At 40.4% G+C, this 24,560-nt stretch overlaps 1 protein-coding gene across 4 annotated transcripts in view; it reads right to left on the reverse strand.

The window, feature by feature from the left end:
• The window catches only part of dpyd (dihydropyrimidine dehydrogenase), a 668,284-nt gene that overhangs the window by 26,544 nt on the left and 617,180 nt on the right, over window positions 1-24,560 (reverse strand). For all 4 annotated transcript variants that reach the window (XM_062977979.1, XM_008109224.3, XM_003220086.4 and 1 more), the window contains one exon: window positions 5,683-5,826. In XM_062977979.1, the coding sequence (XP_062834049.1) occupies window positions 5,683-5,826 (144 nt within the window). The remainder of the gene's footprint in view (window positions 1-5,682; window positions 5,827-24,560) is intronic.

Here is a 24,560-nt window from a genome sequence, read left to right on the forward strand (position 1 = left end):
CAGAACTAGCAAAACAAATTTTGGCAATAAGGTTTGACTTTCGTTCCATCCAGCCTTCATCATCCATTACAAAATATAGTGCACTCTTGGTATCTGCTACGTTTTAGTTTCAGGATAAATCATAGAATCATAGAGTTGGAAGAGATCTCATGGGCCATCCAGTCCAACCTCCTGCCAAGAAGTAGGAAAATCACATTCAAAGCACTCCCAACAGATGGCCATCCAGCCTCTGCTTAAAAGCCTCCCAAGAAGGAGCCTCCACCACACTCTGGGGTAGAGAGTTCCACTGCTGAACAGCTCTCACAGTGAGGAAGTTCTTTCGAATATTTAGGTGGAATCTCCTTTCCTATAATTTGAAACCACTGTTCTGTGTCCTAGTCTCCAGGGCAGCAGAAAACAAGCTTGCTTCCTCCTCCCTATGACTTCCCCTCACATATTTATACATGGCCATCATGTCTCATCTAAGACTTCTCTTCTGCAGGCTAAACATGCCCAGGACCCCCCCCCCCCGCCCCCCCCCCAAAAAAAAATTATGGAAGTTCAACTCCAATTATATCAAATGGTGTAGCAAAATGATATCCCTTATATAAAATGGCAAAATCAAGGTTTGCTGTTAGGATTCTTTGAAAAAACTTTAAAAAGGTATATATGATTGAATCTGTAAGTACAGCTCTGTAGCTATCTAGGACGGTAATATATTACTTCATTCAGTAAAATGTCCTTGGAAAACAATTTTCTGAGACACTTTGTGGAATGTTATTTCCATCTCCTCTTAAATGTTGGAAATGCTTGTCTCTCCTAGGGAATATTTGATGAAATCTCACTTCTCATTGTTTTTATCTGCAAATATGAGGAAAAACTTTAGGAGGTTATTGTCAGATCTCCCGCTCACTGTAACTTGCATAATTTGGTACTTCCAGAAAACAAATGACAATAATTCTAGGAGAAGCTGGGGAAGAGTTTTTGGTTGATGCTCAAAACAAATTGTGGCAATGTATCAGACACTGAGTAAAAAAAACTTTATATAACAAATGTGTCCCAGATTCTGCCAATCTCGGATTAGCCTCTTCAACCACCAAAGAAAATGTAATGGGATTAACCCTGAATCCAATGCTCTGGAACATTTCCATTGAAAAAGTGTGTAGAGGGAAAAGATGGGGCAAGAGAGAGAGAGAGAGAGAGAGAGAGAGAGAGAGAGAGAGAGAGAGAGAGAGAGATATGGAGGAAAGAGACAGAGTTACACATTTTCAGTTAGTGAGGAAAACTATGAGAAATGATTGGGTCAGCAGAGGGAATCACAGTATCACTATGTCAGGCTTTGGTATTCATGGATTCTGCATAGGTACCACCATCAACATCATGAAAATCATCTTTTACATTCACTCAGTCGTTTCCGACTCTTCGTAACCACATGGACCAGTCCACGCCAGAGTTCCCCATCGGCTGTCGCTCCCCCAGTTCCTTCAAGGTCAACCCAGTCACTTCAAGGATACCATCCATCCATCTTGCCCTTGGTCGGCCTCTCTTCCTTTTTCTTTCCATTTTCCCCAGCATCGTGTTCTTTTCCAAGCTTTCCTGTCTTCTCATTATGTGGCCAAAATACTTCATCTTTGCCGCTAATATCATTCCCTTCAGTGAGCTGCTACTGCTCAATTGTTTAGTCGTCTCCGACTCTTTGTGACCTCATGGGCCAGTCCACGCCAGAGCTCCCTGTCGGCTGTCGCCGCCCCCAGTTTCTTCAAGGTCAACCCAGTCACTTCAAGGATACCGTCCATCCATCTCGCCCTTGGTCGGCCTCTCTTCCTTTTTCCTTCCATTTTCCCCAGCATCGTGATTTTCCAAGCTTTCCTGTCTCCTCATGATGTGGCCAAAATCCTTCAGCTTTACCTCTAATATCCTTCCCTCCAGTGAGCAGCCGGGCATTATTTTCTGGAGGATGGACTGGTTGGTTCTTCTTGTGGTCCAAGGCACTCTCAGGATTTTTCTCCAGCACCAAAATTCAAAAGCATCTGTCTTCCTTCACTCAGCCTTCCTTATGGTCCAGCTCTCGCATCCATAGGTTACTATGGGGATTAACATTGCTTTAACTATGCGGACCTTCATTGCCAGTATGATGTCTCTGCTTTTCACTATTTTATCGAGTTTGGCCATTGCTCTCCTCCCAAGAAGTAGATGTCTTCTGATTTCCTGGCTGCAGTCTGCATCTGCAGTCATCTTTGCACCTAGAAATATCACATTATCACTGCCTCCATGTTTTCTCCTTCTATTTGCCAGTTATCAATCAGTCTGGTTGCCATAATCTTGGTTTTCTTGATATTTAACTGCAACCCAGCTTTTGCACTTTCTTCTTTCACCTTGGTAATAAGGCTCCTCAGCTCCTCCTCACTTTCAGCCAACAGAGTGGTATCATCTGCATACCTAAGGTTGTTAATGTTTCTTCCAGACATGAACTGCAAGTTACAAAGTTTGTGAGAATCTTCCTCTCCTCTTATTGATTGCATCTTACACACACACACAATTGCTGGCAGAGGTGGGATATCAAAATAAAAATTTCCTGTCTGACTGAAAGGCTTCCTCCTTCCTCCCCCTCTATGACTGAGAGACCCTTCCGCCGCAGTCACCCTGAAATGGTTTATGCCCCTCCACTTGCTAAAATGTGTATCTCCTGCATATGTTACTAGTCTGTGAATACAGCTGTAAAATAAAGGGGTGTATTTTCAAACTAACATTAAATATAATACAGTCAAAGTTGCTGGGAGAAACATTGTAAATTCATTGTCCCCCAAAGAAGGTGGTTTACCAATAATCTGAAATAAACTTTGTACAGGGAAATGAAACTAAACACCACAAACAAGTTTCCAAATTAAAACTGCCACATAAGTGAAAAATATTGAAAGTAATGTGTGGAGTAATTCTAAAATATTAACTTTTAAATGTAGACCTAGAATTCAATTTCCAAACAAGAGTCCTCCTCAATCATTCTGATGTGGTTTACTACTGAGGTTATTGTCTTCTTTTGTAATATTGTAAAATACAGCGAACTCAAGAGACCAAGGCATAAATTAAGAGGGATCCTTTTATCCAAGGCTACAGCACAATACTTGTATTATGTCTCCCAGAAGACACACTCAAAGGGAGCACATATGTGCCTGAAAAGTCATATTGTTCATTTTAAAATGAAAAGAGATATTTTGGTGTATAGCACAATATCTGGGAAAATGAAAGATGTGCAGATTAGATATGTCAAGCAGTTATTAATCAACAGCAGTGGAGAAATGGGGGAAGGCAAATTAGAAAAAAGAGGGGGAAAGGAGAGGACAAATGCTTAACTCTAAGGCAGATGGATGAGAACGAAGTTACCAAAGAAGAGGGGAAACAGGCATATTTGTTCTGAGGAATAATATCACTCACTGTAGAAATGCTAAATAGGTTCAGATACTTGTGAGAACATGAAGATACAGCAAAGCTTCAATGACAGAAGTGTGAGAAACAACTACAATCAACTAGTTTTACAAGTGTGTTAGGACGTTTTTAAAAAGTTAGATCAATACTTCTCTGTGCTTTAGCAATGGATTCCTGCACTGATGGGGTGGAAGATCCCATGGGGCCCCTTCCAGTTCTAAGGTCCTATTATTCTGTACCAATGATCCACTTTAACAACTGGTTTATAATTCCACAATATCTGCCCAAGCTGCATCCTATGCATTTCTGGGGTTTGCAGTTTGATCAGAGACACATGAGGGGTTCTCTGTGAAAAGGCCCTAGATCTCATATCTTTCAAAGTACCTCTGTGTAAGTGCAATCATGTTCATGCTGTTTGCCTAGAGCAGTGGTTTTCAACCTATGGGTCCCCAGATGTTTTGGCCTTCAACTCTCAGAAATCCTAACAGCTGGTAAATTGGCTGGGATTTCTGGGATTTGTAGGCCAAAAAACCTGGGGACCCACAGGCTGAGAACCACTGGCCTAGAGGTAATGAGGTTCAGAAGAAGGCATCTGAGCACTTTTATCTGAATGGGATAACAAGGGTGTGTCCAAAAGTGACCTGCTCTGGCTCAGCCAAATAGAACATTCCACACAGCCTGAGCTTGGGAGGAAATAGCCCACAACTTTATTGGTTACAGATGCCTTAGGGCTGGCACCCTACATTGCTCCTGAATCTGGGAATCAATGAGCCAAAAGTAGCTTGTGCCAGAAAACCAAAGGTGGGGGTAAGACAGAATCACAAGAGTGAAACACAGTGTGGCCCTCCCTTCAGCCACCCTGGGGGTGCCAGAGGTCCCATCCCCAAAGCTAGGCAGACCCCATAACTCCCATACCCTTGGACTTAGCCGGCACTGATCCAGTCTGATCCTGGATCCAGACTCATGCCAGCTGCTTCCATGACAACCATTGATAGAGCAAAATTACATAGTTGTGACAGGTATACAAAACAACAATCAATAGAATACATTGGCTTAGAGGTTACATTGGGACTATATAGTAGAAAACTCTGTATATGGATATGTTTTTATTGTGCCATGTGTTGCATGGCAAAACCGCACAGCTGAAAGCACACCTGAATGAAAACAAATGTGCATGTGCATGACTGATGTCACCCCACTTCTAGACCCTTGAACCGAACGGAGATGTTCCCTAATAGACAAAAATTTCTAATCATTTCCAGATGAGACTTTACATATGTACAAGATCCAAAAGGATTCTAGTCAGCGGGTCTTCTTTTGCACAGAAAAAGTTATTTCTTATTGCTGGTTTTGCCAGTCTTGCCAAAGAGAGAGAGAGAGAGAGAGAGAGAGAGAGAGAGAGAGAGAGAGAGAGAGAGAAATTTCACATTGGTTCATCACTTCTCAACTCTTTCTTCTCAAGACTGAACAAAATTGTAAGCATTCTTTATGTCTCTACTAAACATACAGAGATGTGTACTTCTTATTTCTGCAAGGCTGGCATTTTGACTCGTGGAAAAAATCAATTATGTAAAAAATCACCCCCTGAGAAGTTTGCTTAAGGCTTGTAAAGTTTAGGTCTCTTCTTTCATTCTCTCCAACTGTACAGGTTTGGCAGAAATTGCTCTGATTAATCTTCTGCCATTCCAGTTTTTCACCAGTTTTTAAAATGCCTCACTTTTTATTTCCTCCTCTTACTTTTCTCCTTACTTTGGTTGTGGCAAACTAAGGGTGCTGATACACTGTAGAACTAAGCAAGTTTCATGGCTCAATGCTATAGAATAACTGGAGTTGTAGTTAAACAAGAACTTTTCCCTTCTATGCCAAAGAGCCCTATTGTCTTACCAGACTATACATTCCATGATTTCATAGCACTGAACCATGGTTGTCAAAATGGTGTAAAACTAAATTAATTCTACAGCTTGAGTTCAAAATGCAAAAGTAGTTGGCACTCAATTAACTCAGCAAGGGCAACAGTAATACTAATAATAACTTTATTTTTGTACCCTGCCTCCAATTCCCCAAAGGGACTTGAGATGGCTTACACATGACACAAAGTTCCTAAAACAATGCATAAAATAAACTCACAGTACAATACAGAGAACAATGCCCAATAACCTATGGTGACAAGTGATTGAAAAATAATCCCCTATTCTATAGCCACACCATTGACTCATCGTAATGCATATAAGCATTCCATCAAAGGAGTTATCTTAAAATGCAAGTCTTTCTTTTTCTTACCTTTACTGTTAGGATGGGCTTCTTTGGAATGAAGTGTTTTGTCTCCACCTGGGAAAATGGGCCACTCTCTTCCTTCAGTTTCAACTTATTTTCAGCCATTATCTTCTTGCGCTGTTCAAGGTAGGGGCCAAAACTGGGAAGGGTCTAAAATAAATAGAGAGTAAATAATTATGGTTGTGTGAAAATGTATGTGAAAATAGGAGTCGCGGCATCATTTCCCCCATTGGAGTGAACAGCTTCCTCCTATGTTTGTAATTCAAAAGACAGCCCTATTGTATTTATGATTCAAATCCTGAATCGGTTTGTCTTGCCCTTCGCTTTTGCTTCAGGGGGTCTGCCTATCGTCTTTATTGTTAAAGTGCCACATTTGTTAAATTCTGATACCCATTCAGTTCTCATACATTCTCACATTCATCCACACTGGCAAGCTTTTAAAACAAATATTCAATGTTCAAATAATTTGGAGGAAAAACTGGGTTGGGAAACAATGGGAGAATTGTTAACGGGTTATGTCTGTGTCTTGAACAGATATTGTTGCTAGATCAAATTCTTCTTTCTATTGCAGTCCTAACCCAAATTTACTCTGGAACATGTGGGAAATTTTGCACGGCTGCTTGTGGAATGTATTTGTGTGTGTGCAATTAAAGAAACTGCAAGGAGAGGAGGAAAGGGAAAACTGATAAAATAACAACAACAACAACAACAACTTTATTCTTATACCCTGCCACCATCTCCCAAATGGGACTCCGGGTGTCCCGAGAGTCCAAAGAGTTGGACGTCCTGTGACAGCAACCACCAAGTTTCACGAGCAAAAGGTTGACAGATTGATTCAGGGTGATCATCATATCACTCAGAGAGAAATTTCAAGCGTAATCAGCATTTCACAAGAATGTGTGGGTCACGTTATTGCTTTGTTTGGCCATCAGAAGATCAGTGCACGATGGGCACTGTGAGACGCTGGTTGCAGAAACAGAGTATCAACTTCTTCCGTGACGGCTTCAAAAAACTTTTTCTTCGTTGGCAGAAATGTATCCAATTGTCTGGTGATTATGTGGAAAAGTGAATAGTGGTAGTCAAAGAGCACATTTTAAGGATTATTTCTGCGTTTGATTTATTAAAATATTCCCATCTAAAACCAAGTAACGAAGGTGGAGGCATTACTTTTCATTCAACCCTCATATTACGGCAATGATAGCATTATTGATGCGTATTGGGACCATGCGGTGAAAATCTGCCTCTCGCCTCCTGGCAACCTCATGTTGTATAGCATATGCATGTGTATGGGGTAGGTGGGTCAGTATTATTGATCTCCAATGAAAGGAGGCCAAAATAAAACTATGTTCTGATGCTGACATCATGACAAGGAGAGGCAGGGGCAGGGCCAAAGTTTACTAAAGCCTGTGCCACTCTCTGCCCCTCCTTTTTGCTTTCATTTCTTTGACCCATCCTCCTGCCTCTGACACAGTGTAGGTTTGCTAGTCACTTCCAGGCTGGGTAGGCATTTCCTGCTTTTCCACATGTTTTTTTGTGTATCCTACATTGTTGATTAGAGAAGAGTTAATTTGGGACCTCATGACATGAAGGAAATTCAACGTCCTAAGACACTTCTGCTACAGTTAACCCTTGGAGCCCCATGCCACTCATCACATGATGTAGCCTCACTTCTGGCAGGGCTTTGTGGATCAACTGGGTCAGCAGTATCGTGGGATGCTGCACCACCAACATGGGATCGTCCCCGTGTTTGATTTAGAGCAACAGGATAGAGTGGGGAGAAGCAGCTCGACTATGTTTCCCCACACTGGGATTGCCTCATTGTCCCCCTATTCGCCACAGGGACAAAAGGTAACGCTGAACCTCATCAATGTGATGAGATTCTTGGTCCTTGGGGCTGGCTTGAGGGTTTCACCATCATTTGTGGCCATGTGATTTGGGGGTAGGAACCCTCAAGGTAGACTGGGAGCAACCCAATTTTGGGAGTTTCTATTGGGGCTTGGGTGTTTTTGCCCATGGGAAGCTGGGGAGGACTGAAAGAGAGCAACTGATCCAGCTACTCCTGCACTAAGTTGCCCTCCCTCACACACATTTTTGCATAGCTCAGGAGCCCCGGTGGTGAAGTGCGTTAAAGCACTGAGCTTGAGACCGAAAGGTCCCAGGTTCAAACCCTGGGAGCAGCGGGAGCGGCCGCTGTTAGCTCCAGCTCCTGCCAATCTAGCAGTTTGAAAACATGCCAATGTGAGTAGATCAATAGGTACTGCTCCGGTGGGAAGGTAACGGCGCTCCATGCAGTCATGCCGACCACACGACCTTGCAGGTGTCTACGGACAACGCCGGGTCTTCGGCTTAGAAATGGAGATGAACACCAACCCCCAGAGTCAGACATGACTGGACTTAACGCCAGGGGAAATCTTTACCTTTTACAGGAGAAAATTTAATAGATGACAGTTTAAATAAAGTGACCTATTTTTCAATCCAACTTCTATGCACGTTCCTGTTATTTCATGGGTTGGTCAGTGAAAGGATTGGTGGTCTTTTTTTCCTTCAGATGTGGATACAAGCTGTAACTTGATGTTAAGTAGATGAAGTCAGAAGAGAAAGTAGCATGAACTTGCTGAGTCTGCAGCATAGATGCATATGCATTTTGGAAACTTCACTAGCCATAACATAAAAGAACCTGGAATAGCAATATGTATATACTCTGATGTCCACAACAAAAACTGGAATATTTAGGAGCATAAAGTAACGCAGAGCTCTCCAGTGTTACTTCAATGAGACAATGGGCCTCGCTCGCAGTTACTGAATATCTATCTGAATATCAGTTTTGCATCACTGCATATGTCCTAAATACATGCCACTCCTACGAGTAAATTCACCAGTTATAATTAAATATTTATTATGACAGTTATTTTATTATCTACTTCCATTCCATGAAAGATCACAAAACAAATATTTTCCCTAACTTGCCACACCTCCAGATGTTTTGGAATGCATCTCCCATCAGTGCCACCTAGCATGATTGATGATCAAGGATGGTGGAGAATGTAATACCTTTGGATGGCATTAGTTCTGGGCAGGTTGCACTAAGCTGTCACGGATATTGGGGGAGAAGCTTGGTTTGTTCAATATTTTATACCATTTTCCCAGCACAACTAATGGATTTTCCACAAAACTATATAAGACATGCTCTGAGATTATTCTGACATGGCACTTACAGGGATATTGGATCTGTTCATACAATGGCAGCAAGTTGCAAGCAAACTCGAGAAACTGCTAATTGTATTCATTTCACTGTTTGACCTCATTGAGCTTCTTAATCTTTAGCCTCTGGGCTTGCTTTCACATAATACAGGAACAGAGAAGAATACTAAGCTCCAAATGCTAAAATCCAGGAATGCCAGCTCCAATTTCTAACCATGCCAGAGTCCACAGACAATGTCTGTATGTCAATCCAATAAAGCCAGCTGCAACTCAGGAAGGTTGTCATGATCTCTGACCTGGCAAGTGGCACTGTAAATCAAACCTGGTTGGTAGGTTGGCCTCTTCCTGGAAAATGGAACATGCCCAAGGACAACTGGCTCCCCTGAAGGCATTTAATTAAACTGAGCCAGGCATGCTAAATAGGAACCACACCATGGCTCAAAGCAGTATGTTGCTATCCGAGGATAGACTCAATACACTTGTGCCAGAAAACAAATCTATATAAAGTTCTTCCTCTTATCTTGTATTCCTGAGAGAGGAAAAAAAGAGAAGGAAATTCTGTTGCTCTGGCACATGAACAATGATTTAAGGCTATTTGAGAGCCATGGTTTGGTTTGCAATGATCCAATACCCTACCTTCCCCAGTTACAAACACCCGACTTACAAATGACTCACAACTAGGAACAGGGTTGAGACAGCAGGAAGTGAGAGAAATCTACTCTCAGGAAGGGAAATTCACTTCTGAAAGAGTTATCATGGGGAAAAGGTGTCTCCACTGAAGCTTTATCACCACTACTTGTTTCCACAACAAGCCAGATTTTTCAAACTCCAATTATCACAGGGAAAGAAAGTGAGGTGAAATCTTCTGAACAGGGACACAGACAGAAAATAACTTACAATATACCTGTTTCAACTTACAAACAAATTCAACTTAAGAACAAACCTACATGACCTATCTTGTTCATAACTTGGGGACTGTTTATATTACAACTGGTGATAGGAACTGTGTGGCCCTATAGCACCAAGCATTCTTCAATATTGGCTATGCTACCAGGGCTGACAGGAATTGCAGTCCCTGATTAAACCCAATAACCCTTAATAGATGAAAGATCCTAAAAACCCTTCCAGTAGCAATTTCGCATCAGGATCCAAAAGAGATTGTAGTAGAGCAACCTGGGAGATAGCTTGAAATAGCAATCACCTGTTAAATTCTTATATACACCTAAGCAAATACATGCTTTCTCATTCCTGTCTTTCAAGTACCTTCTGATATTAGTCAGCAGCGGAAAGCCACCTGAATGTATCATCCCACAATTCTAAATTCTGATTTTTCAGCATTCTGAGTTTCACACTGTAAAATACTTGCTTAGAATTCTTCAATAGGGGTATAGTTAAACATCATGTCAGCAAATGAATGTGGGATTTACTGGAGAAAATGTGACTTAGGTAAAATTGTGCTGATTATATAGTAGCAACCAGATTATAACTATTATTATTAATATTATTATTATTAACATTTATAAATATTCCAAAAGGATAACCTACATTGGTGTAATGGTGTAATAGTACTCTGGAGAGCAGTGCTGAATTCCCTATTTGGCCATGGAATCCTACTGGGTGAACTTCTGAGGCTAGTTTCTTAGCCTCAGAAGGAGATAATGGTAAACCTTATCTGAACAAATCTTTCCAAGAATGCCCTGATTTATGGTTGTCATTGGTCAGAAACAACTTGAAGGCAAACAAACAACAACAACAACTTTATTTTTATACCCCGCCACCATCTTCCCGAAGGGACTCGTGGAAGCTTACATATAGGACAGAAGGTCCAACAGACATAAAAGCAAACAACAAACAATCCATTAAAACAAAATAATCACTAAAATAAAATAAGAGCAACATAAAATTCAACAATCTGTTTTAGCACAATAAACATACGAGAAAAAACAGCAGCATTGAAGCTCCATCAGACCATGTTCAAGAACCAATGACCATGATGATACATTATTCCACAAAAGCTTGCAAATTGCTACAAAATATATCAAATAAATGTTGGAAATGTGGGGACCAGGCGGGCACATTCTTCCATGCATGGTGGATGTGTGAAAATGCTAAGAAGTATTGGAGAGAAGTTCATGAGAAAACACAGAAAATGTTAGATATAAAAATGAAAATAGAACCAAAATAGTTCCTCCTGAGAATGCTGGACATCGAAAAAGAAAAACAAAACAAAGAGATATTGTTCTATTATTTTGTAACAGCTGCAAGGATAAACTCTGCTAGAAACTGGTGAATCAAAGAAGTACCCTTGATTGATCAATGGTTATTCAAAATATTGGAGATTATTATTGACTGACGTACTTGATATCAACACACCAAGGAAAAACAAAAACAAGAATGGGCGTGACCAGGCTATAAAAGGGTTGGCATGGGATAGTACAAAACAATGTATGGTAGGGCTGGGGAAATAGATGAGATGCAGAGAACAATGTACTATCTGGTGACCTAGATAGTACACTGATAGCTACAATACTCCAAAAGCTTTGCAAATGTTCTTTGCATGCAGTTCTTATAACAAACAGAAAACAACAAGATCAATCAGTATTAGGATCCCTGCACTGAAGACAGAGAAGGCAGGCTAAACAAGATAACACCCATTGTTTTCTCAGGAAAAAAATAAGATTGAACCATGGAGCTATTGGTTCATAGCTCAATTGTTTAATATGCTTAATGATATACTACCAAACTATACTACATGAGTTTGGAAAATTTGTTTTTCATAACAGCTTTGAGAAAATGATATACCCAACCCATCTGATCTGTAGAAGATGAGTTTCCATAACAATGCTTTTAAATGGAGAGCTTCAGAGAAAGAAATGAGAGGGGGACTACCACTCTCAGAATTCTCCAACCATACTAGTTTGTAGATTCTGGGAACAGCTGTTGAAAAGTTTCTTCTCCATAGGCATTCTTAAGAAAATCTAATTCTGCCTGAAGATGGGGTGTCTGCAAAAATGGGAATCTGCTGCTGCTGTTGACACAATTTATTAGTGATGACCAAAACTTTTTTGTAACATATAGGATCAGCCTGTGTTAGATGTGGTCAGACTCATTACCACTTTGATCTTGAATGTTATTATGTAGGTTTTCCCTTTCTTTCCTCACTTTATCTCTTTTATCCAAAGGCAAATCTCATGCACTAGGCTTCCCAAAGCAGCCTTGTAAGTGATGAACTGTACAAATCTCCAGCAACCATGGGATTTTTGCTTCGGTATTTCTCAAGGGATTCATCATTGATGAATTTGTTCTCACTGGATAAGCTAAATCCTACTCATTTAAAGATAGCAGTATCTACCAGTGGAACTGTTTCTATCTAGATATAAAAAGCATTAGACTGCCAATAGAGAGCTGACAACATAATGAATCAACAATGAAACCTTAAGCCAGCAAAGCTTTAAGGTGAATAAGCCTGTTTTGATTATAATTTATTCACAGATCAATCTAAAGCCAATTGAGCATATTATGGACTATAAAGGAGGCTGGCTTCCTAATAGAAACACTTGCTTGATGTCTTTATTTTCAAATTACTGTAATTTTTCCAAATGCAAGAAATACTGTCCATAATGAAGGAAGGAAACAGTCATACAGATTTAGCAAGTGAAATAGATAATGAGGAGGAAGAAAAGGAAGAAGATAAGGGGCGAGGAAGAGGAGGAGGAAATTAATACACCTTTCTTGGAACAGACTATGGCACAATAAATGCACCTGCAGAGATTACCTAGCATAGTAAAATATCATTCACAGTTAGTACTTTGGGAAGTACCTGCTTTTGTAAAGATGGGAGAAATATCAAAGCAAGCAGAAGAAGCATGTGCAGCTTGAAATGCAGGACTGTAGACTTCAGAAGAAAGGGCAAGGGTTTCAAAGAAGGAGGACATGTGATAGTCATAGCAAGTTTCACAGTGATTCTTGATTCTTCTTTTTCCTTACTAGAAAAAAATCTATTAAAGAAAAAAGGCAGGATAGCCACCAATGTCTTTTCCTTGTGAGCCGCAGAAACCCTCATCAAGGACAGAAAGAATCCAGGATTTGTTTTAGATGTCTTTGTTGATTTCTTTGCTTTTGGAGGGGAGCATACATTCAAATGATACCAGGCATTCAAATGATACCAAAGAAGCAAAGTACTCACTGGAAGCAGGAGTGATTTGGCAGCATTCCCCAACATACTGCTCATAACCATGGATCACCTGCTTATTGTTTTGTGTAATCACAGCCAATGAATCTTCATATACTGCAAATGAATGTCCTTTTTCCCAATATGTAAATTGAGTCGTATGTACCGCCCTCAAGCTTTACTGTTCACTTAACCTCTTTTGGAACATTTCTGTTTGTGTCTTGAACTGTCTATTTCTTCACTTTTGTTTTCCTCTGTTATACTACAAAGAATCCCCATGTATGGAGGCCTTTTGGCCTTTGCCTGCTAACCTAATTTTTGCTGTCATGTGCATTCCATTTCATCTGTCTGTTCTTTAAACTAAGTTATCATAAATAGAAATGCCTGCTGCTCCTTGGGAAAGCAGACTGCCACATCACGTAGGAAATGGATTTGGACTCCGAGAGACATCACCTGAAAGGTTCAAATACTGGCTCCCTGACAGTATTTGCCACTGGGCGGTACATAAATGACCATTCAAAGCAACTTTGGAGGGTCTTGCTCCATTTTAACTGCCATAAAAATTTGGATTGAACATCAGTGAAATTCCCCTAGGGGGTGTTCATGTATTGTATTTTGTCTAAGGAATGTGGGGGGAATTCCAGGCAACAAAAGCAATGTGTAAAAGTCAATGTTCACATGAGAAGTACATGTATGTGAGTGTCATTGTGTGTGCATACACACCAATTTACATCTAATTACCATATAGCTGAAAAACAAAGAACAAGGTTTTTCTCTCTCTGAGATAGTTTGTTTGCATTAGTGAAATTCTTGCTCTTAATATTTCAAAGACACTTTACATCCTATTTGTCTTTAAATTTTGGTTTTGGCAAAAGTCTGTGGAAACTTGATCAGCAACAATAGCCGTCTCCTTTTCTTTTGATCTATTAGCAGCAACACACTCCTTTCTTCTTTGAGCCTGATGGCAGTAGTCTCAGTCTGGTTACTTGGTTTGGAAAAAGACTGGATGGATTGATTCTTTGCAGAAGTTAAATAGCATTTTTTTGTTTCAAAGCGATACTTCACTTTTCTTCATAACTGGTATGGTCTCCATATTATGAAATGTTCATCACAAAAGGGATACATAAGTACATTTGTGTTAATCAAATGTGTGATTAACAGAACATGGAAGTGTATGACACATCAGTGATAGAAAGTAAGAGAGGTATTGAGAATGGAGAGAGCAACTCATAAAGATTTCAACACATAACTGTGCTACTTCATGAACATCTGGCAGTCTGTCACTTAATAGACAATAACGTCTTCCATAAACATGACAGACTTGAATTCATCAGGAGTTCCTTCAGTACAGAATCTGCTTAATTCAGGTTGCAATCCTATGCATATTTACCAGGGTGTAAGTCCCACTTAATTTAAGGGGATTTACATTTAAGTAGACATGCCTAAGGTTGCACCACACAGTAGTTGCTTTGGGTGATTTCCATAGATTACCATGTTTATGACACTGTGGAATGAGGGGGCATACAATTTATTTTCTAACGAGAACATGAAAAAGAAATTTAAATATTGCTGTGCAGTTTATTGAGCACCTACAAGAAAGGATTCCCCACTCATTTATGTAAACAAAATTCTGACAGTTTAGCAGACTGAATTGTAGCAAAGATGACAGCAGCATCTCTATTAATAAATACCTAACATACTAACACATGCTACTGTTTTCATTTCTACTAAATATAGAAAGAAAAATGCTTCTATGCAGAAAAAGTTTATATCTTGGGGCATATTCAAGAAGGATGTTTACATTTTTTTAAAAAAATCAGTAAACTAAATGGGAAAATAATACGGTAGACATTCATTTTTTTCATGGCTACTGTCTATTTTATCTCCTACATTTGACACAACTTCATTAATATATATATATATATATATATATATATATATATATATATATATATGACTTTAGTGCATCCTTGTGTTTTCTTTTAGAAGCCACCTTTAAACCTTCATTCTCACTGAAATGGCTAATATTGTACTAGGGCTGGCCAAGTTCAAGAAGGGGTAAGGAAGAGTACAAAAAAGAGATCCTGTTGTGACTTTCACGAGAAAGGGGAATAATGGTGTTGGATCTGATTTATTATTGGGTGATCTGCTTTTTTTAGCCCAGTATGGCAATCAAACACAATTCAAGGAAGGAGAACACAATAAGTCTCACTAAGTTATTTTTCTTTAAGACCTTTGCAATTTATTTTTAAAGGTCATTTATTGATTTGCCATAGGCCACATTTGGTCTTTGTCATTCAGTTTGGGATACAAAGAAGTGAGACATGTTTCTGTTTCATGGGCATCTCTTCAGACCTTCAGACCTTGGCTTCAGCAGGGGACACACAAGCATAAACTCTTTTATGTCACATTTGTCTGTCCAATTTCTATCTCCCTTACATCTCCAGTCTGCTTGTCCTTTCTCACTCTTGGGCATTGTGGCTGAGGCTGATAGAAACTGGAAGGTAAATGGATGCAACTTTAATACCACTGAGGAATTTGGAAATGTTCACTGAACATGGACATAGCTGAGATCCTGAAGGCTCCAGGGGCAAGATATAGAAATGGACTTTACCAACATGATGAATTAGGGTGAATACCGAGGACAGAGCAAACAGTGACAAAAAGTCTTCTTTGGCTGAGGCCCAGGCCCAGGCCCAATCCAATGCCAATTACAAGTCTATAACTAAAACTATAAGATCCCTTTGGATTTGTGTTGTGCCACTACAAGGTGCATGCTCACTTGTGTGCACATATACAGTATGTGTGTGTAATGCTTATCTGTGCTGCTCGACAAGAAAGGCACTTGACTGTTGAACAAACCTGAAAATGTCTAGCTAGGTGGATAGAAAGAATTGAACCAGACAAGCAGACAGGTATTTTTGATAATAATTTCCATCTCTCTCTTGTCATAAATAGATGTGGGCAACTGGGAAAGGTACAGAAGCAAATACTTCTCCATGACCCCTCCATGAGTTACACCATTGACTAGAAATGATATCATATTTTTGTGGCAGCTTGGTGGCCTTTATACCTGAAAGATATTTGAGCATGACTGGGAGCTTCAATAATATCAAGAAATGAGAGGTCCTCAAGTATTTGTCTTTCTCTTTTGCTATTATAAGTTACCTTCTTTTTTTCTCAAAGCTTGAATAGCACTTGACTGGGAATACTCTAATGGTGGGGACACACTGTAATGTTTCGTTGTAACCTTATTTTTTTCAATATGTTCTAGAGTACAAAATGACAACATCACCTGTTTTCTGCTCCAGTGCTAGGGGTTTTTGATATGGAACCAAGTACTCTTACTTAATACTCCTTGTATTTATTTCATATATTTTGAATTTCTGATCTACTCAATGAGTGCTTGAGTGGACCTAAAGGAAAACATCATAAAATGCAAGAATTCTAAATAAAAACTAGTACAAAAGTGCTAAAATATAATATTACACCACAAGAAGGGCATCTTCTAACATTAAAGAGTAGTAACCATATGGCCAAAACCTGGTCTCAAAGTGCACTGCAGGTTTTATTTTTCCCATTTCTAAGAAAGATGTGCACCAGTGTTCCAGAGGTAGAGGAGGTGGGGAAGGGGGAGTGAAAGTGACATTTAGGAGTGGAGTTAATCAATTATGCCTCCCAGGGGGGTCAGTTAGTCTCCTGCTAGCCAGACATACCCTTGGCAGGGCCATAGCCAGAAAAAAAATTTTGGGAGGGGTTTTGAAAATTTGGGGGGGGGTGTTGAACCCCTAACCCCCCCCCCCCCCCCCAGCTACAGGCCTGTCAATATCTGCTTGAGATAGTGCCTGGAGGGACTCTTAATTTTTTGCATCTCATAGACTTAGCATGGGGATTTGGTTAACCAGTTAAAATTCATGAGTAAACCAGGTTTTTTTAAATCTGAAATTTTGGAGGGCCTGACCCTTGGGGTATTTCTTGGTAGCCCCCTTGCCCCGTGTTCCAAATTCTACAAAGCATATCAGCAATGGTGTTCTGTATTCTGGGTAGTCTATTTCACCCTGGGATCGGGAACATATTGGGACGTCTTGCAGTGCTTTAAAAGGTTTAACTTGGACTTTTCTGTGACTTTCGTTAATGCATGGTATATCCTTTAATCTGTGCTGCAGCACAAATAGGTGACATGTGTTTTGTGGCTGCCTCAGTTTCAAGTTGTCTTGAAGCCACATTATATGGTCAGTATAGATTAGCTAAATAGAACGTATTCCTTTCTCAATACATTTCAATACTCTTCATCAAAAGAGGGCATAAGGTCCAAAGAATACACAAGGAGGGCATTGGGTTGCTTAGGCAAGCTCACTTTTGCTGAGCTTGACAGTGATGCCTCTAATACCTGGAACAGATAAGCAAGGTTTCTATTCAAATTCTGGTGTACAAATCTATATCTGGGATGCCCCTTTGTGTGAAGGACACCTTTACATGTATTTTGAAACATATGATGGTCCCTTCTCTCATGCACCAAATGTATAGAAAGTGGGAAGGGACAATCACATGGAGTGTCAAGGGCAAAGATAGTGTTCATGTTCCCCATGGTCATCTGAACACCTCAACACAGCTAATGATAAAAACCCTAGTCTTGCTCCATGGCTGTCTTGCATAGTTAGCTGAGCTACAAACACTCAGAGTGACCTCCTGCTAGTTAATATAGATGGATACATTAAGAATGCCACTCTTTCCATGCTGGGTGTTTTTTGAAACCCAGACAAGTCATTCAAAACCCTACCTTCTAGCTGCAGCAGGCTGATTTCTTTGGTAGGGGAAAGCCTGTTGCAGATACCGTGCAAGTTAATTTATTGAAGGGTTTACCATTCCCTTTGGTTCTGATCCCAAGTTATAAAGAAAATAATTTAGTTTAGTAAAGTGTCCTTCATGCTCAGTGCTCACAAAACCCTTTATATTATAGCAATGATTTAAATTTAAAAGGGGAGAAAAGACAGAATGGCACTGCTGTCCAACCTGCAGGTTCATGAAAAACAATTAACTTTATCCAGCAATATATGTTCCAGCTGTCCAAATGACAATTACAAAAAAACCCCCAACTACACCTTCATTTTTATTGCTCTGTAGTGTAATTTTTTTTGCAAGGAACTCAAATTAATTAATATTTACATGTCCAATTTTTGCCCTGAAAATCCTATGTGTGTGGGGGACAACTGATTTACAGGTTTAATTGAATTAAGGTAATTTTATAGATCTTTTCTGGTCTTTGTTTAGGCCTGATTTGGGAATACAAACAGCTTTGGTTGGTTTGTTGAATAACACATGCGAGGAATTAGACAAGTAGGGGTGCCTATCTTCATTTTACTGAACCACTCAACAGCATTTGATAAGGTCTTCCATAGTATACTAGGATCTTACTCAGCGTGGGCTCAGGAATACTGTTCAGAACTATGTGTAAGTTTTGTGCAGACTACATACCCAAATGTCGCCAGTCGCCAGTCTGATAGCGGCGGATCAGCGCTACTGGTACTTCTCGACCTTACCGCAGCGTTTGACACCGTTGACTATGATCTACTGATTCACCGTCTCGCCATGTCCGGAGTTTGCGGTCAGGCCCTCGATTGGTTCAACTCATTTCTGCGAAACCGGAGCCAATGCGTGGAGTATATGGATCAAGTCTCTGACAGATCTCCCCTCCTATGTGGGGTACCCCAAGGTGCAATTCTCTCCCCTCTTCTCTTCAACATCTACATTAGACCCCTTGCGAGTTTGGTTCGGAGTTTCGGCCTAGACTGCTATCAATATGCGGACGACACCCAACTCCTTCTGCGCCTGGAGCCTGGAGCAACGTCAATACCAGACAATTTCACCTTATGTCTGGAGGCTCTGTCGAACTGGCTACGTGCTAGCAGACTGAAGGTGAACCCGGCAAAGACCGAGATTCTCTGGCATGGCCGCTCAACCGGTCTGACCCATTTGCTACCCACCTTCGATGGTGCTGCCCTATCTCCTTCGCCTACCGTTAAGAGCCTGGGTGTCGTTTTAGATTTGCAGCTGAAAATGGAAGTTCAGGTCGCTGCTGCTAGCAAACAGGCCTTTTTCCATCTACGACAAGCGAGGCAACTGACACCCTATCTGATGAGGCGCTGGCAACGGTCATCCATGCCACGGTCACGTCTAGGCTGGACTATTGCAACGCCCTGTATGTTGGCCTTCCGATGTCCACGACCCGAAAGCTCCGTATTGTTCAGAATGCAGCAGCCAGGCTACTCACAAGAACACCCATGAAATGCCACATAACACCAGTGCTGCAGCATCTGCATTGGCTTCCAACTGATTACCGTGGTCTATATAAGATGCTAGTTTTGACCTTCAAAACTCTTTATGGCCAGGGCCCATCGTACCTTAGGGACCGTCTCTCCTTCTCCCATCATCGGAGGTCGCAACGACCGTCCCAACGAGACTTACTTTCTGTACCGGGTCCTAGAGAAGTGCACTTGGAAAGGACCAGACGCAGAGCTTTTTCTATTTCTGCCCCTGCCTTATGGAATGCCTTGCCGCCCTATATGAGAGCCATGCGTGAGTTAGGGCCTTTTACCCTCGCACTCAAGACCTGGCTCTTTACTAGAGCTTTTAATCTATGTTAATTTTATTAATATTTTTATGTATGTATTTTTATCCTTTACAATTTTATCTTGTAAATCGCCTAGAGCATCGTGGATGGAGGGCGATTAATAAGTTATTAAATGATGATGATGATGATGATGATATTGTATTTTCTGTGCAGAAAGTAATATATCTGTTATTATCTACCCAAAATAAGAGTTTTGGGGGCAAAACAACTGCTTGCACATTTTGAATATAATAAATTCTGAATTGTGAAAATTCTCATCAATCGAAGGTCAAGTTTTCCTGATATGCAAGACAATGTATTCTCCAAATATTTGAAAAGTGGTGGGATCCTCAAAGTTAAAGGCTCTGTTTTAAGTCATATGCTATCTGATATTCACATGAAATCACTATGTGGATGGAGCCCCTAGTGGTGCAATGGGTTAAATCCTTGTGTTGGCAGGACTGCTGACCAAAACATCAGCAGTTCGAATCCAGGGAATGGGGTGAGCTCACGTCTCTCAGCTCTAGCCCCCCATGTGGGGACATGAGAGAAGCCTTTCATAGGATGGTAAAACATCAAACATCCGGGTGTCCACTGGGCAACATCCTCGCAGATGGCCAATTCTCTCACACCAGAAGTGACTCGCAGTTTCTCAAGTCGTTCCTGACACACAAAAAAACCTGATGTGGATAATAAGCAGATCTGTCTTTTCTGGCCAGTAAGTGAGCTGCTGAAGTCTCTCAATGTAGCAGTGGATTGAATGCGAGCTGCAGAGAGAGGTGGGTAATTTATTATCATCATCATCATCATCATCATGCCTGTGTGATCAATGAAAAATGTTTCAATACTCATTATGAAATTAGCGGGTGCAGATAATCATTTCTAAACTGTTTCTAAAATATTGTTTGGGGTCTGTATGGTAACTATAACGATATTTGCTATTTTTCGTTAAGCAATTGTGCAAGGGAGGGGGTGTCCAACCCCCTCTATTCTGGCAGGCAGGGAAAGCATTGCCAAACCACTCCCAACAGATGCCAATCCAGCCTTTGAAATAATAACAACAATAATAGGACTTCATTCCTGATCTACAAAATAATGTCTACTATAGATTTTTCTTCTTCCACAGAAAGCCGCAATCAAAAGGACTTTTAGACAGCACTCCATGCTGTGGTCTATCAAAACTTAAAATATGTTAAGGCAATGTATAGTCTTCTAAATGTTGGACTATGTTATGATTTCTAGCATCCTTCACCAATGAATATGCTGACTAGGGCTAATGAGAATTATAATCCATCTGAAGGAAGACAGATTGCACCCTCCTGACTTACAATGCAATAAAAACATTACTTAGTCTTTAAAGGATCAGAGCACTCTTGCAGTTGTTCTCCTATAGCAGAATAATATGACTACCTTCTTGGAAATGAGAATGGTAGACATTAATCATAATGGTTTCTTTTCCTTTCGTGCATCTGAATTTATTAGTGTACTCGAGCATGGTTCTTGGTCCTTGACACAGCCTTTTTAAAGAGGAAGAATGCATGATGGATGCTTAGATGCTCTGAGACACACATTTTGCATCTTCAACTTCACTGGTGTGGTGGTCTACTTGCAGACACTGGTGCATTACACCATTGTGTTCAGTTTAGATTTTTGCATATACATCCAGATTATATATGGTACTATGGAAATGCCAAAAAAAGCTTTGTTGCTCTCCCATGGATGATTATGGTTTTCTTGTTTTTAAAATGTATATGCTCTGCATATTTTAGGTTTTGAGCTGCATTATAAATAGCAAATCTCTTTGATAAATCTAGAGGTAAACTCCCCCTTCTCTTGGTTCATATAACTCTTCCTGTGTTATACTAATAGATTACATAAATGCAAACCGTTGCTAATAATTCCTAAATAAACCTTCTTCCACTTCAGCTTCACTGTAATCCATCTCTTATGTCAGATGAACTGTGGTACTTATCCTCCTTACTGCAAAGGCTATAATGCTTCTCCTTATTCATCTCTCATACACAGTAATCCTTCCACCTCAACTTTACAGATTTCTAATTTAAATGTAAAATATTCATGGCAGACAAAGGAGCCCTAGTCTAAACAATAGCTCTTATAGCTAATACAAAGGATTCTGACATTGTCTTTGCCTAATCTTTTTAATAAAATAAGAAAACCCACAGGCTACATAGTGATTTTATTCATCATGATGATTATCTGTATGTGTGTGTGCGTGTGCATGCACAGAAATGCAGGCTATAATAACAGCAATTAAAAGGGGGGGGGGTCTTTATTCCATGGTGAAGGTAAAACACCTCTTCCAGAATACTCTGAAGGAAGTCTTCATGTCTGTAGTTTGCATTCTGCAAAGCCATGAGCATGCACAGAGTGTGTGCATGTAGGGTATAAATTAAATGAATAAATGAAATCTCCCCACCTATTTTTTTTTAAAAAAATGTATGTGTCTACAGTCACATTAAGTGATCAAGGCCTCAAGCTTAGAAGGCTTTAAACAGGGCTTTAAAGCATTCCTGGAGGTCAGTCCTATCAAAGCTATTTGCTGGGTGTGATAACTAAACAGACCTTCCTCTTTGGATTTCTGGTGTCAAATGTAAGTAGGTTCAGTGTGCTGAAGCATGACCAGTTCTGTTTTTAATTCTTAAAGGTAAACAGTGTCAAACAGTTGTAGAAACCAAACCAGTTAAGATGTAGAGTTGTCCTCCATATCCGTGGATTCCGCATCCATGGATTCAACCATCTTGAATGCAATTTTCCTGCTTCTTGGCAGGGGGTTGGACTGGATGGCCCATGAGGTCTCTTCCAACTCTATGATTCTATGACTTGAAAACTTATTAAAATAAAAACTCCAAAAAGCAAAGCTTGGTTTTGTCATTGTATATGGGGGACACCATTTCACTATCCCATTGTATATAACAGGATTTGAGCATCCATGGGTTTTGCTATGCAAGGGCAGGTCCTGGAACCAAACCTTCCCAGATTAGGATAGCCATGAAGCCTTGGAACTTGTTCCTCATTCCCCCACCCCCTAAAAACCTATTCACATCACATCCATCTTAATCAGCATTACCCTCACTGACTGTCCTAACACTTTTAACTCTTTTCCCAAATAGCCCACTCTTCACACCATTATGAGGAGTGTGATTTGCTGGCTCTGTGTTTGCCCAGCTCGCAATGTCCAGACCTATCAGAAGTGGGCAATGTTCAGACCTATCAATGTTGTTGGACAGCATCCTACTTGAGCCTTATTATTAGCTAAGGTAGCCAGGGTTGATGGGAGTGTAGTCCTACAACATCATGATACCTTTACACATGGATAGAACTAAGATTCTACATAATTGCCAAGGCTGTTTTTGGAGAGTTGCCAGTATTTAAAATGCCCCATCAGGCTACAAATGGTTGAATGAGAAATTCCAATATAATACAACTAGCTGTGCCCGGCCACGCGTTGCTGTGGCAAAGTATGGTGGTATGGGAAATAAAGTATTGAGGAATTGGTGGTAGTTAAGGTCAAGGGTAAAGGTTTTCCCCAGACATTAAGTCCAGTCGTGTCTGATTCTGGAGGTTGGTGCTCATCTCCATTTCTAAGCCGAAGAGCCGGCGTTGTCCGTAGACTCCTCCAAGGTCATGTGGGATGACTACATGGAGCGGCGTTACCTTCCCGCCGGAGCAGTACCTATTGATGCACTCACATTTGCATGTTTTCGAACTTCTGGGTTGGCAGAAGCTGGGGCTAACAGTGGGGGCTCTCTCCGCTCCCCCAATTCAAACCTGTGGCCTTTCGGTCCAGAAGTTCAGCAGCTCAGCGCTTTAACACGCTGCACCATCAGGGGATATTATTTCCTAAAGGTTGTGAATATACAATATTTCTGATTGGTTTTTTTTTGTTTGTTGGAGGCAAGTATGAATGCTGCAATTAGGAAAAATGATTCGGATGTAATGGCCTTGCAGCTTTAAAGCCTGGCTGTTTCCTCCCTGAGTGAATTTTTTGTTGGGAGGTGTTAGCTGGCCCTGATTGTTTCCTGTCTGGAATTCCCTTGTTTTCAGAGTGGTGTTGTTTGCGATATTTTATGTGCTTCTACTGTCTGTGGCCCTGAGAAAACAGAGGATTTTCCAGACTTTGATGATGGGAATACTTTGTTGGGAGGTGTTAGCTGGCCCTGATTGTTTCCTGTCTGGAATTCCCTTGTTTTCAGAGTGGTGTTGTTTGCGATATTTTATGTGCTTCTACTGTCTGTGGCCCTGAGAAAACAGGATTTGCCAGACTTTGATGATGGGAATACTTTGTTGGGAGGTGATAGCTGGCCCCGATTGTTTCCTGTGTGGAATTCCCCTGTTTATTTACTGTCCTGGTTTTAGAGATTATATTGTTCTGCATTATTCTATCCCAGTAATTATTTCATATTAAAGAAGAATCTCACTTATCCAACATTCGCTTATACAATGTTCTGGATTATCCAACGCAGTCTGCCTTTTCATAATCAATGTTTTTGTAGTCAGTGTTTTAAATTCATTGTGATATTTTAGTGGTAAATTTGTAAATACAGTACAGTACAGTAGAGTCTCACTTATCCAACATAAACGGGTCGGCAGAACGTTGGATAAGCGCATATGTTGGATAATGAGGAATTAAGGATAACCCTATTAAACATCAAATTAAGTTATGATTTTACAAATTAAGCACCAAAACATCATGTTAGACAACAAATTTGTCAGAAAAGTAGTTCAGTACACAGTAATGCTATATAGTAATTACTGTATTTATGAATTTAGCACCAAATATCACGATATATTGAAAGCATTGACTACAAAAATGCGTTGGATAATCCAGAACGTTGGATAAACGAGTGTTGGATAAGTGAGACTCTACTGTAAATACTACAT

This window comes from Anolis carolinensis, chromosome 4 (assembly GCF_035594765.1).
Source record: "Anolis carolinensis isolate JA03-04 chromosome 4, rAnoCar3.1.pri, whole genome shotgun sequence".
In the NCBI taxonomy this organism is placed as follows: Eukaryota; Metazoa; Chordata; class Lepidosauria; order Squamata; family Dactyloidae; genus Anolis; species Anolis carolinensis.